The sequence below is a fragment of the Gekko japonicus genome, unplaced genomic scaffold, assembly GCF_001447785.1.
Source record: "Gekko japonicus isolate JY-2015 unplaced genomic scaffold, Gekko_japonicus_V1.1 scaffold1319, whole genome shotgun sequence".
NCBI classification, from domain to species: Eukaryota; Metazoa; Chordata; class Lepidosauria; order Squamata; family Gekkonidae; genus Gekko; species Gekko japonicus.
Window position 1 is genome coordinate 145,410 of NW_015160251.1, and position 13,531 is coordinate 158,940.

Sequence of the window (13,531 nt, forward strand, 5' to 3'; positions counted from 1 at the left end):
ATCCAATATCTAAAATTATGTCTTTAATATTTACCTTTCCCTAAAGTGCTGAATGTTTCTTTTTTAACTTCTTATGTATTTCAGTTGTGGTTATATTATTTTGTCTAAAAGCCTATGTGCTATGTAGACTTCCACGAAAAAATGAACAAATGTTTGAAATGTAGAATCAGCAAAACTGGATTTCAGTTGCAACTTCTTGGCTCAGCTAAGAAATGGGGCTACTGCCTAACTTGGAGCACTGGGTTTCGGATCACAACAACCGCAAAAGGGTCCTGGTGGGGAATCACATTTAGCATGACAGGTAAAAACAAAACAAAACCCACAGGTAAAAACATTACAGGGTTAAACAAGACTTGGTTCAAAGTCCGAGGCCCTTTTTCTTGTTGGGTCCCACCCAAATTCCCTTAAGAAATACATTTTTTTTTTTACAAATCTTATAAAAACAGACCAGGCAAAAGGACACTTTTGTGACATTTTATAAATACACTACACAGGAAGAATTAAATATGTGCCAGCACATGGGACCTGTCCTGGATAGGCGTTACATCTTGTTTTCCTCAAAGAGAATCTGAGCGTAGACGGTCATTGTCGGAATCCCTTTTTCCTTCTGGAAGGGTTTGATGAGTTCCAGTTCAGCATAGGTCAAATTCTCCTCTGCAATTTTGGGCTACAAAATAAAATAAGACAAGGATCCATACGCAGGAATTTGGCAGGCTCCCTTTTCGCACACAAAAACATGAGTATGTGGACGCACGCAAAGCTGCCATATACAGAATCAGACCGTCCATCAAGGTCAGTATTGTCTACTCGGACTGGCAGCAGCTCTCCAGGGTCTCAGGCAACGAGAGGTCTTTCACATCACCTCCTATTTGGTTCTTTTAACTGAAGGCGCCAGGGATTGAACCTGGGACCTTCTGAATGCCAGGCGGATGTCCTACGACTGAGCCACAGCCCCTCCCATGTGACTCAAGAACAAGGGTAGGACCCGCCTAAACTGTAGGTCATGCAGACAGATCCCTGTCCCCCCAATGACAATGCCTTCGCTACTCTAACCAGTTACTAAACTACAGAAAAACCTGGTTGAGGGTGGGAGGAGATGATACACTCAAATCAAAACAAGGGTCTAGTTCACAAGTTCAGAGCCCATGTGGCTCCTGTAGGACCATGAATGAGAAAGAAGCACTAAGTACAATGCAGCATCCCGGCATAGGCGTAGAGTACGGGGGGGCTCGGGGGCTGGGGCACCTCCTGAAATTTTCCAGGGCGACTGAGCCCCCTCCGGGGTCAACCAGTGCCAGCCAATACTGAGTCCAAAACATACCTGCTGCTTCCTCCTTCCTTCTAGAGTTGCAGGTCGTTCCCCAGCCTCTCCTATCTCCTGCTTGGGAGAGGACAGAAAGAAAGCCTTCCTTTGATGGGCTGAGGGCTCCACCCCCTCCTCCCCTGGGGAGGGAGGGAGGGGGAGGAAAAGAGCCAGAGAGTGGGAGGGAAAGTGGGAGTCCAGGAGTCCTTTTAGGAAGACTAGCATGCCAGAGAGGGGGGGGGGAGGGAGAGGGTAAGAGTCAGTGCCAGCAACGTTTTTGTTTGCCTGCAGACTTCTTTGGGGGAGGGGAGATGCTGAAGAGAGCATGCCAGAGAGCCTTTTCCATTTCTAACAGAATGGGGAGGGGAAGAAACCTAACAGTACGGCTTGCATTCCTTATTAGTGAAAGGGAGCAAGAGTCCAGCAGCACAAAGTCTCTCACTTCATCAGACACAGCTAGAATGGGAGTCCCTCTGTCTTGGAGAGTGAAGTGATTTCAGATGCCAAATGACAATAGCAGGCATTGTTAATGAGAGAAACAACCTAGGTCTCAGTTCAGTCCAGGAGTCTGCATTGTCTTGAGCTTCATGATCAGTTGCAATTCAGCCATCTCTCTTTCTGATCTCCCTTTGAAATTCCTTTGTAAGAGAACTGCTACTGCTAGGTCAGCGACTGAATGCCCTGGAACGTTAAAATGTCCCCCCACTGGTTTTTGAATGTTGTGGTTTGTAATAGCAGTAGAAAAAGGTCCAGTAGCACCTTTAAAGACTAACAAAATTGTGGTAGGGTATGTGCTTTTGTGAGTCACTGCTCACTTCCTCAGACATATTTCCATTTATTCTTTGCATCCTCCTGGACTGAATCCTCTTGTACCAAATTGAGAGCTAGGTTTTCTGTCTCATTACCAGTGCTGATATCTCTACTCCTACTACCCCTCTGCATATCACACCCAATCCGATCAAGCTGGCTATTGCCATTCAGCATCTGAAATAATCTTTATAAAGTTTATATCTCTGGTACCTTGTGTTACATTTTATGGCACACATGGCCTGGCCCGACAAAGTGGCATTTATGTCAGACATTGAGTTGATACTGGGTCTTCAACTGGCAAAATGGGCTCTAACCTTGTTGATCATGAAGAGCTACTGGACTGAAGAACCTGTCCACCGTCTGTGGGGGTCTTACCGGCAAGACCAAGGTAAGGAAGCAAAGGTTGATTTTATGAAAATATGCATCTGCACCACTTGTCTGAATGCCAAATTTCACTCAAAGCAGTTTACGAAATAAAAGTCACAGAATATTTAAAACACACACACACACAACGAAAACACCTTCCTGAAAATGCCGAGTCAGCCATTCGAAAGAGCAGCCAGAAGTATTTGAAATTCATATTCAGAACTCCCTCGGGTAGAATTCCGAACTGCAGACATCACGCCAGTTAGAGGACTGAATTTGCTGGCTGGGTAGATGCTCACTGGTTTCCCCATTTATGAAATGGTGGGCTCTTTGTAGCAATTGTGTTAGCAAGGAAGGAGAGCAAACACACCGTCTGGGCTGCAGATGTCTGGCAGGTCCTACTAGCTGTAAGCAAGGGAGGTGTCCCAGTGCAGGTCTTGGACCAGAGTCTTTGTCCGTGGCCAAGTTGTTCCTGCTAGTCATCCAGGTCAGGGCTGATGTACTTCTCCTGCAGACGGTACGGGTCAGGTTCCTGGTTCAATCAGTTGTCAACACCATAGGAACATAAGAGAAGCCAATGTTGGATCAGGCCAATGGCCCATCCAGTCCAACACTCTGTCACACAGTGGCCAAAAATACTATGTGTCATTGGGAAGTCCAGCAGTGGGGCCAGGACTCTAGGAGCCCTCCCACTGTTGCTCCCGCCCCCCCAAGCACCAAGAAGACAGTGCATCACTTGCCCCAGACCGAGAGTTCCTATCTATATCTTGTGGCTAATAGCCACTGATGGACTTCTGCTCCATAGGTTTATCCAATTTCGTCTTGAAGCTGTCCATGCTTGTAGCCGCCACCACCTCCTGTGGCAGTGAATTCCATGTGTTCATCACTCTTTGGGTGAAGAAAGACTTCCTTTTATCCATTCTAACCCGACCACTCAGCAATTTCATGGAGTGCCCACAAGGAGTTCTTGTATTGTGAGAAAGGGAGAAAAGTACTTCTTTCTCTACCTGCTCTTTCCCATGAATAATCTTATAAACCTCGATCATGTCACCCCTCAGCCGTCGTTTCCCCAAGCTAAATAGCCCCAAGCGTTTGAAGAACGCCAGGTTGGAGAAAGCTAACTTCATTGTGAAGGCCCAGTATGTCCAGCATCATGTTTTGCATCTCTCGCCTCATCTCTTCAACCTCGCCCCTGAACTCCCTACGGAGATGCTCAACTTCAGGGCCCTCCACAACACGGATGCGCTCTGGTTCCTCCTGGAACGAGCACCCGTAGCGCCGTCGTCACACAGAAATCTCTCGGACCAGGAGTCAAGAGCCAGGTGGGCTCAGCCCAGGTGCGGAGAGGCGCCCAGGAGCCTTGGGTCCGTGCCCCACCTTCAGCTCCTTGAGGCTCCGTGGCCTTCACTGGAGCCGCCATGGTCTGTTGCTCCAGCACGGTGCTGCCCACCGTAGTTGTAGGGCTCATCACGTCTGTGGTGCGGGAGGTTGAGGAAGAAAAAGGGAGTCCTAACAATTTGTCAGGTTCCTGGTTCAATCAGTTCTCAGCATCAGCCGGTTTGAAGAAAGCTAACTTTATTGAGACAGTTGATAGATACCATCCTGGACGCATCTGTTGTTAGGACTGAAGTTAAACACGCGAAGGTTGTAGATACAGTGGATTCAAGTAAAGGCACTAAAGATCAGGACCCAACCACCACACGGTATTTGCCGGCCAGAACTAACCATCAGCTCCCCCCCACACTCTGCTTCCCCCATAGGCACATGTTGTTGTTGTTCAGTCGCACAGTCGAGTCCGACTCTCCGCGACCCCATGGACCAGCTCCCGCCAGGCCCGCCTGTCTTCCGCCGTCCTCTGAAGTTGGCTCAATTTCATGTTCGTTGCATCGATGACACTGTCTAACCATCTCATCATCCTTTGCCACCCCCTTCTTCTTTGACCTTCAGTCTTTCCCAGCATCGGGGTCTTCTTCTCCAGTGAGTGCTCCCTTCTCATTGGGTGGCCAAAGTCTTTGAGCTTCAGTTTCATTATATGGCCTTCCAGGGAACAGTCAGGGTTGATTTCTTTTAGGATTGACCGATTTGATCTTCTTGCAGTCCAAGGGACTCTTCACTTTCTGCCATTAGAGTGGTATCGTCTGCATATCTGAGGTTGTTGATCTTTACGTAGTAAGGACAACAAGATCACAGACATTTGAGAAGTCAGGACATTTGGCATCGAGAAGGTGACAAGCCCCCCCCCCCACATCAAAGAGAGAGAGAGAGAGAGAGGAACCTCCTCTCCCATTGACAGGCAAGCTGTAAAATGCAAAATGCACAGCGATCCTGACACTATGCCAGGGAGCTGCGGCGGCTTCTGATCCCCGCCTTCTCTACAAAACTGCTGGGAAGGAGTGCCAGGGCATCCCTTGGTGGCCCGTTTTGCTGTCCTGATGTGTTTAACAGATGCCAGGGACAGAGGCCCAAAGGACATGTCACGCTAAGTCCTGTGTTGTTTCTCTTCTTTCTTTCACAAGCCAAACGGTGTCACGGAGGCCGTCCTCTCAAGTGAAAGGCCAGTGTTTGGAAGAGGAGCTTCTCACCCTCATTGTCCTTTGGCATTCCCCCCCCCCCTGCTGAAACGACCCCTCTCCAGCCTGCCGCTTTTTTTCTCCCAAGAAAGACGACATGGGCAACCTAAAGCGAACCCGCTGCCTGCAGCCTTCCGGTGTCTCCTGTGTCAATTTGTCACTCTCTCGGTGCTTGATGACCATAGCCCTGATTTGGGAGCGAGCCACTGCCTCCATGGCTAGGGGCTGTGCTCCAGGGGACATCAAGTGATAACCGCCTGCAGCGACACACGCCGCCCATCGCTTCTTGCTATGCTCAATGCATCATGAATGGGTGGGCACCAACCAGCCCTGTCAACAGCTGTTCGTTAGCGTTGGTCCTCCAGGAGCCAGCTTGGTGTAGTGCTTAGGAGTGCAGACTCTACTCTGGGAGAGCCGGGTTTGATTCCCCCACTCCTCCACATGCAGCTGCTGGTGTGACCTTGGGTCAGTCACAAGTCCTTTCAGAGCTGTTCTCTCATGAGCCGTTTCTGTCGGAGCTCTCTGAGCCCCACTTACCCCACAGGGTGTCGGCTGTGGGGAGGGGAAGGAGATTGTCAGCCGCTCTGAGACTCCCTTGGGTAGTGCAGGGCCATGGGGTGTAAACCCAATCCCTTCTCCTTCTCCTTCAAAGCTCCAGTTCTGCTGCCCTCCTCTCCCCCAGATCTCCTTTCCCCCTTAAAGACAGCCAACTTGTTCTTCCTGGGCTGCCTCACATGGTCTGTTCCCAACTCCTCAGCGCTCTTCTTCCCTCACCTGAGCCCTCACCTGTACTGAAACCTCCTCTGCCTCGTAGACTGAAGACACTTCCGTGCAGGGCTCTTTTGGTAGAAAAAGCCCAGCAGGAACTCATTAGCATAACAGGCCACACCCAACAGCAGACACTCATTAGCATATTGGGCCACACCCTTGACAGCACAGCTCATTAGCACATTAGGATGCACCCCCATGTTACCAGAAGTGTGGTCATCCAGCCACACCCACCTTTTGCTTGTTATTCTGTTTACCTTGTTTGTGGTCAAAACCCAGGGCCTTTTTTTGTAGCAGGAACTCCTTTGCATGTTAGGCCACACACCCCTAATGTAGCCAATCCTAATGAGTTCCTGCTGTTGGGTGTGGCCTATTATGCTAATGAGTTCCTGCTGGGCGTGGCCAACTTGGGAGCCAGCCGGAACTCCGTTCCTGTGCGTTCCTGCCCCAAAATAGCCCTGCTTCCGTGCATCGGGGCTTCTTCAGACGGCAAACGGGGAGCTCAGTGCCTGCAGAAGGCTGAAGGTTCGATTCCTGGCACCTCCAGTTAAAAGGCTGACGTAGCAGGGGATGTGAAAAACTTCTCTACCTGTGAGCCCAGAGAGCTGCTGCCGGTTTGGGTAGATGAGACTGACTCTGACGCACGGACTGGCATTCTGGCTCAGTGCAAGGCATCCTCATGGGTGTTCTTGCTCCTCTGCAAAAATAAGGTTCCAGGACACAGGGACATGCTAAGGAAAAAGACTAGGCAGGAATCCTGTTCCTAAACATGCTAATTTTCTGGATTTCCCAAAAAGCTTTTGTAAAGCAGAAGATTTTTTTTAAGGGTATGGCAGAACATTCTTTGTTTGCGTGAGCTGTGGCTGGCGGCCACTCACGAGACTGCGAGAGCCCTGCACCTGACCAAGGGTGGTGGAATAGGGCTGGCTGGTGGACTGGCTCTCAGAACTCCAGTCTCTGAATGCTGGTTGCCTTCAGCACCCACCACTAACTCAACTCATCTGTTCACACCAAACAAAACCGGCTCCTTCCCCGTTCTCCCCACTTTAATTACATTTCTCACTTCAATTTCATTAAAAAAAAACCTACCTTGACTCCTACAATGGCCCCGTAACACCCTGCTCATGTAAATTTTAGAGCTAAGATTTATGAAATCATATTGTCCAGGTGCATTATTACATTATCTAGAAATTGCATTGTTTTCTAGGGTAGATTATCTCCTTATTCCTACTTTATTCTATTAAGTTTGGATATGAAAAATAACACTCGATTCCTCCAATACAGGTCACTGGCCAGCAATGGCTGATGTGTTAGTTTCATACATTTTTATGATGTTCCTATAGTAAACATAATTTAATAACGCCAAAACACACTAAATAAATAATTGCATCTAGAAAAGCAATAAAAGCAAATAAAATTAGTACTTTCATAAGTGGGAAAGGTACTTCAATTACTGCTACCAGCAATAGCGCTCCATAAAATGTGTAGAATAATTTCCCTTATGCATATTTCCAGTATGTAATAATTTGATTGAAAATATGAAGAAACACACAGGAGGTTCAGAATTGTGGAGCGCACAGAGTTCTCAACAAAGGATGTGTAATAACTGAGCATAGACCATGCCACTCTCCCCAGCCTTTCTTTCCAGGCAGAATTCAGAAGCAGGGTGGGAAAGTTGTGCGCACGGGTGTTCAACTATATTGGGGTGAGTTTGTGTCGTTGAAAACAGCGCCTCTAGTGAGAAATTAAGAGAAACTTGGTCCATAAAGAGGGGACAGCCTCTTTCCTGAACAGTATTCCTTCCTGGACACTAAAGAACTGCAACTGAAACAAAAAAACACAGTGGGAAAGAAAGTGGGAAAGAAAGTATAAAATTTGCCCAGCACTTTATTTCCCACTGTGCTTTTTGTTTCAGTTGCAGTTCTTTAGTGTCCAGGAAGGAATAATCTGGGTGTCCCCGGGGCCTGACGCCCAGATTAGCTATGGCCCTAGGAGTCCACGTGGAGAAGAGTTTGAAAAGGGGGCTGTTCCTTAAGGTTTGAAACTTTCCCCCTCACCATAGAGAACAATGGAGGGGATAGGGGCAACCTGTTTGAGGGCCCGTAGAGTTGCACCCCCTGGTCCAATGCTCTTGAAACTTGGTTGGTATCTTGGGGAGAAGCTCCAGCAGCTACCCTGTGAGTTTGGAGCCTCTCCTTCAAACCCCCTCCCCTCCATTCCCCAGAATATACCCTATGTTTTCATCATTGATTTCAATGGCCCATAGGATATAATGGGGCTGAAACTGACATTCGGCTGGCCAAAAGACTCCTGAATCCGCTCCTACTGCCGAAATTGACATGCAGGAGTCTTTATGCGGGCCGAAATTGATTCTGCCCGATTCGGTGGAATCCGAATCCGGCCGAATTTTTATTTATTTTTTGCACACCCCTACTTGACAGACTGGGGGGGGGGGCGGTCTGATTCAGTCGAAGGCAGCTTCATGCGTGTTCATGGGCATGTCCACCACACTCACCTTGGAGTCCTGCTTGTGGTCACACAAAAGAAAGGGGGGGGGGAGCTAATGAATTTCGAGGAAAAGACCATCCTTCATGGGCTTACTCACCAGCAGGACTTTCCTTTGTGGTTTCAGGAGCTTAGGCTTTGGGAAAGTGTTGGATATTGGTGCTGTGAAGAAGAAGAAGAAGAGGACAAACGGAAATTACTTTTTTCCTCTTGGTCGCGGAGCTGCGGGGGCTCAAGTGGTTAAGACGCTGAACTGCAGGCTGTGGAAGGTCAGTAGTTCAGCAGTTCGAGACCCGAGTGTGCCGCATGATGGAGTGAGCTCCCATCTCTAGTTCCAGCTCCTGCCAACCCAGCCGTTCGAAAGCAAGACATTGCAAGTAGATAAATAGGTACCACTTTGGTGGGAAGGTAACAGTGTTCCGTGCACCTTGGTGTTCAGTCATGCCGGCCACATGACCACGGAAACGTCTTCGGACAGTGCTGGCTCTTCGGCTTGAGAATGGAGATGAGCACCGCAACCCTAGAGTCGGACACGACTGGCTTTCGAGCAAGGGAACCTTTACCTTTACCTGAGCTTCTCAGCTACACAGTGGGTTTTGTTATACATATTAGATTCCTAATATGAGAAGAAAGTACTCAATTTTGGATGGACTATTTGGTCCAACTGTTTTTCTGTTAAATACAATAAAATATAGATCTTCCTCCTCATTTGACTTCATTTTTTGACATGGAATCTAATATGTACAACAGTTTGGTGCACAACACAAAGGAGGAGACGGGAGGCGAACTGCGCCCCAGGTCAAACCATGGCCTGTGCTGAGGAATGCGCTGCCTTGGCTAGTAAAATACTTCATCTGCTATAGAGAGCAGGATTTCCCGGCCATGGATGCGTCACGCCGGCACACTGAAGCAGTCTTACACAAAACTGGGGCTGGCCAAAAACGTAGGAAACAGCAGATGGGGACGTGCGTTCCGAAATGCGTCCGAAACAGGCCTACTGGCACAAATTCCTAGCTGGCGAAGGAACAGCCGGTGCAAACAGGTGTTGTGACAGTGTGCTTCCTGTCTCTGGGTCAGCTGCCGGAGTGGCACCTTCCCAAAACCGACCATGACTATCAGCTGATTGACATGGGAGGGTGGATATAGTTAATTCTTTTACCTAGGAAACACGTGTACTCTCTCTCCAGACCTGCTGGAGGCAGCTGGGTGGCCCCCTTCTTGCCTCCGGGGTCACGGCAAACATTACTGTCTTCCTACTCTGACACATTTAGTGGCCTCCCAACCAGCAAACCCGGGGCAGGAAAACACGCTCTGATTCAGACATTCGGCAGCCCGCGTGGGGCTGCCTCCAGAACCAGGCAGCAATGAAGACTGTAGACACTGAAGCTGCCATGTGGGAAGGCTAGCCATAGAAGAACACAGAAACACAGAGCTGTGGAAGGGACCTCATCTAGTCCAACACCCACCCACCCCCGGACGACACAGGAAATTCACAACTACCTCGGTGACCCCTGCTCTATGCCCAGAGGAAGGCAAAACACCTCCAGGATCCCTGGGCCAATCCGGCCTGGAGGAACATTTCTTCCTGACCCCACAGTGGTGCTTGGCACTACCCTGGCTATATTTTTAAAAAGGCTCAATGAGAGCGAAGCATTGGCTGATACCTCCCTGCCCTCCCTCTTGTGACCTGCCTGAGTTCATAGAATCCGCACTGCTGTCGGATGGCCATCCAGCCTCTGCTTGAAAACCTCCGCAGAAGGAGGAGGCTGAAGTTGGTTCCTTATTCGCACTTCCTTATTCATTCCTTATTCGTTACTTATTCGTGTAGTCAGAACCACTAGGGAGAGTGAGTTGGAAAGCTCTGGACCCCAAAATAAGGTCTGGACCACCACGTATCACATACCCCCACATTCACAGGACTCTCCCCTTCAAGGGGACACATTCAGAACCGGTGTTTGGACCGGGCATCACAGTATGTCACCTTGCAGGGCCCAGTCCCCAGAGTGTAGGGATGTGTCATTTGGGGTGGTCACAAGATTATTTTGGGGTGCAGCCTGGCTCCAGTGTCTGCCTGTGTGACTGTCCTGGGGGCACTGCACTTTGGAGCAGCTGGCACCGGAACCGCACTTTGGACCAGCACACAGAATGTGTCCCCTCGAAGGGGAGAGTCCTGTGAATGTGGGGGTATATGATATGTGGTGGTCCAGACCTTATTTTGGGGTTCAGAGCTTTCCAACTCACTCTCCCTAGTGTTTCTGACTACACGAATAAGTAACGAATAAGGAATGAATAAGGAATGAATAAGGAAGTGCGAATAAGGAACCAACTTCAGCCTCCTCACAGAAGGAGAGCCCACCACCCGCTCCCAACCGAGGAAGCCAGTTCCATGGAGGCAACTGCTGTGATCTATGCCGTTTTGAGGGCTTGAAAGGAAGCCTTATGCACGCACAGCAAAAATGCAAACCAAGAACCATGCTGATCAAACAGTGCCCTCGCCTGGGGTTAGTTTCAGGGCAGTGAATACAAACCACATTACCAGTGTTCCCTCTAAGCTGAGTTAGGGTGAGCTGGCTCACAGTTTTTTAGCCTTCGGCTCGCACATTTTTGTCTTAGCTCAGGAAGGGAGGGGCTCCAGAGCAGACTAATTTATGCAGCAGCCAAATCGTTAACTCACAACTTTAATGCCAGTAGCCCACAAAATAGAATTTGTGCTCACAGGACTCCACAGCTTATAGGGAACACTGCCCATTACCCAGCCCAGATCGAGGGCAAAAAGCTCCGCCGGTTCCAGCACCAGAAAACAGCTCTGCCCCTCCTCTTCTGCCTATCCCCCTTTTCGGTGAAAACAAAAGGTCAAATCATGATCCTCCAAACTTGTCATTTCACAGCCAGTCAGTAACAGGAGAATGCTGGCGCCGCCCCATCCGCTGATACTGCTAGTCATATCCCGGAGTCCAAGGAGAAGGATTTTAGTTTCCACAAACCATGGACCATTTGCTTTCTAGGCCAGTTTTAAGCAGGACAATTAGTTTCCTAATACATCACAGGTAATTAGAACGAAGTAATAAATGTCAGACAAGGGAACGGTCCCTTCTGGAGGTTTCCTCTGCAAGTGACCCAGCTCGCCGCCCCCCTTGTCAGCTGACAAGGCTAGTAGCCCGGATGTTCAGTTTTCATAGCTAGTAGAAGTTTAGAGATGCCTCTCATTGGGTGCGTTCAGACGGGGGCTTTACAACGGTATAGGTGCCAGTTGCAATCGGTGTACTTACCGGCGTTCAAACTGAGCACATCTGCCTCCTGTCCCTAACTGTTGTAAAGCCCTTTACACCGTTGCACTCTGCCACTAGGTCCCCAAGTGGTGGTATCCTGAGTACAACGGTTGTAAACACTGTACCTCACCGTCTGATCGCTCTCCACCGTTGCACAGCTACTTCTGTTCGGAAGCCTGAGGCTTCCGATTTTCGCCCGCCATTTTTTTTAAAGGACGGCGATATGCGCTTGGGCGAAGCTTCGCCCGGCCGTTTGTATTAAAAAAAAGAGAAAAGAGCCTTACTGTAGCGTTTTGGAGGCGTCCGGGACCTCTGGGAGGCTACTGTGCTCTTTAAACTTTAAAGGTAAGTCCTTACCTTTAAAGTTTAAATGTACGACAGGGGTTTTTGCACATGCGTGAAGATCGCCATTCTATGGATGGCTGCCTATGCGCATGCTCAAACTAAGTTAAAAAAAACAAACTGAAGACGAGTGTGGACGGGCGTATTGCGATGGGTTCCGCTGTGAGGGAGGGAAGTGTGATCGTGTTTCTGCCGGCATAAACTGCACCGGTTCCAACCAGTACAGTTTATGCCGGCAGAAACGCCCCGTCTGAACGCACCCATTAAGTGATGGAATGGCAGGTTTAAACCGGTTGAACCCCTCCCTGGCAGTCTTTAGTCAGCGGCTGGACAAACCCTTGTCAGGGATGCTCTAGGCTGATCCTGCATTGAGCAGGGGGGGTTGGACTAGAGGGCCTCTAGGAACCCTTCCAGCTCTGGGATTCTGGGATTCTATGAACCTGTCAGGCCCCAGTTCCAGAGTTCACAGAAAGCAAACAAGGTGGCCTTGAACAGTCACTGTTCATTGACCAAACTTACCCCCAACAGGGTTTCTACCAGTGTTCCCTCTAAGCTGTTAGTGTGAGCCAGCTCACAGTTTTTTAGCCTCCGGCTCACACATATTTGTCTTCGCTCAGGAAGGAGGGCTCCAGGGCAAACTAGTTTATGCAGCTTATGCCAAATCACTCGCTCACAATTTTAACGCCAGTCACTCACAGAGTAGAATTTTTGCTCACAAGACTCCACAGCTCAGAGGGAACATTGGTTTCTACCCGTCCGTTCACTTCACTGCTGTCCCGCCTTTCTCCCCAATGGGGACCCAAAGAGGCCGGCCTCCTTCTCCTCTCCACCATTTTATCCACACAACAACCCTGCGAGGTAGGTCCGGCTGAGAGGGAGTGACTGGGCCAAGGTCACCCAGCAGAGTTCCATGGCACCAGTGGGGATTCGAACCTGGGTCTCGCAGATCTCAGCCTGACACCCTAACCACTACACCACATGCTATGAAAATAATACAGGGGGAAACCCCACTCATGCCACCCCAGGCTCCTCTGAGGAAAAACAGGATACACGCGTAATAACAAATCACCTGATGGTCTTATGACCATCAGCAAACGTTGAGACAGGGCCAGTCACCAATGGGACAAGGTTTCTTCATACCCAGGCACACAGGAACATACTAGCTCACATCTCTCTCTCTCTCTCTCTCTGGACCTTTTAAGGCACATCTATGCGTGGCGGCTACCACAGACCTTTGGCCGGAATGGCGGGAGGCTGATCCACTTTCTCCTTCTTCCTTTTAACTTTTATGGGCTCCGCTGGAGACAAGCTGGTCACGCCATTGCCCGGTTCCCCTAAGCTACAAAGGAAAAGAGAACCCGGTGAAGGAAGCAGGCGGGTAGAAGAGTCAGGCAGAATAACTTGCCCAGGATGCTGGAAGTCTAAGTTCTCAAAGGCATTCCTCTTCTGAAGGTTTCATCTGCATCTGTGTCAGCAGCAGAGCTATTTCTGGGCAGGAACGCACAGGTACAGAGTTCCGGCTGGCTCCCAAGTTGGCCACGCCCATCAGGAACTCATTAGCATAATAGGCCACACCCAACAGCAGAAACTCATTAGGA

At 49.4% G+C, this 13,531-nt stretch overlaps 1 protein-coding gene across 1 annotated transcript in view; it reads right to left on the reverse strand.

Annotated features, from left to right (window-relative positions):
* Window positions 1–206: 206 nt before the first annotated feature.
* VSTM4 (V-set and transmembrane domain containing 4) overlaps window positions 207–13,531 on the reverse strand; it is a 36,450-nt gene continuing 23,125 nt past the window's right edge. Inside the window, exons 6-8 of the mRNA XM_015414211.1 lie at window positions 13,166–13,272; window positions 8,423–8,484; window positions 207–667 (exon numbers count right to left, since the gene is read on the reverse strand). Of these exons, the coding sequence (XP_015269697.1) occupies window positions 542–667; window positions 8,423–8,484; window positions 13,166–13,272 (295 nt within the window). The 3' untranslated portion in view covers window positions 207–541. The remainder of the gene's footprint in view (window positions 668–8,422; window positions 8,485–13,165; window positions 13,273–13,531) is intronic.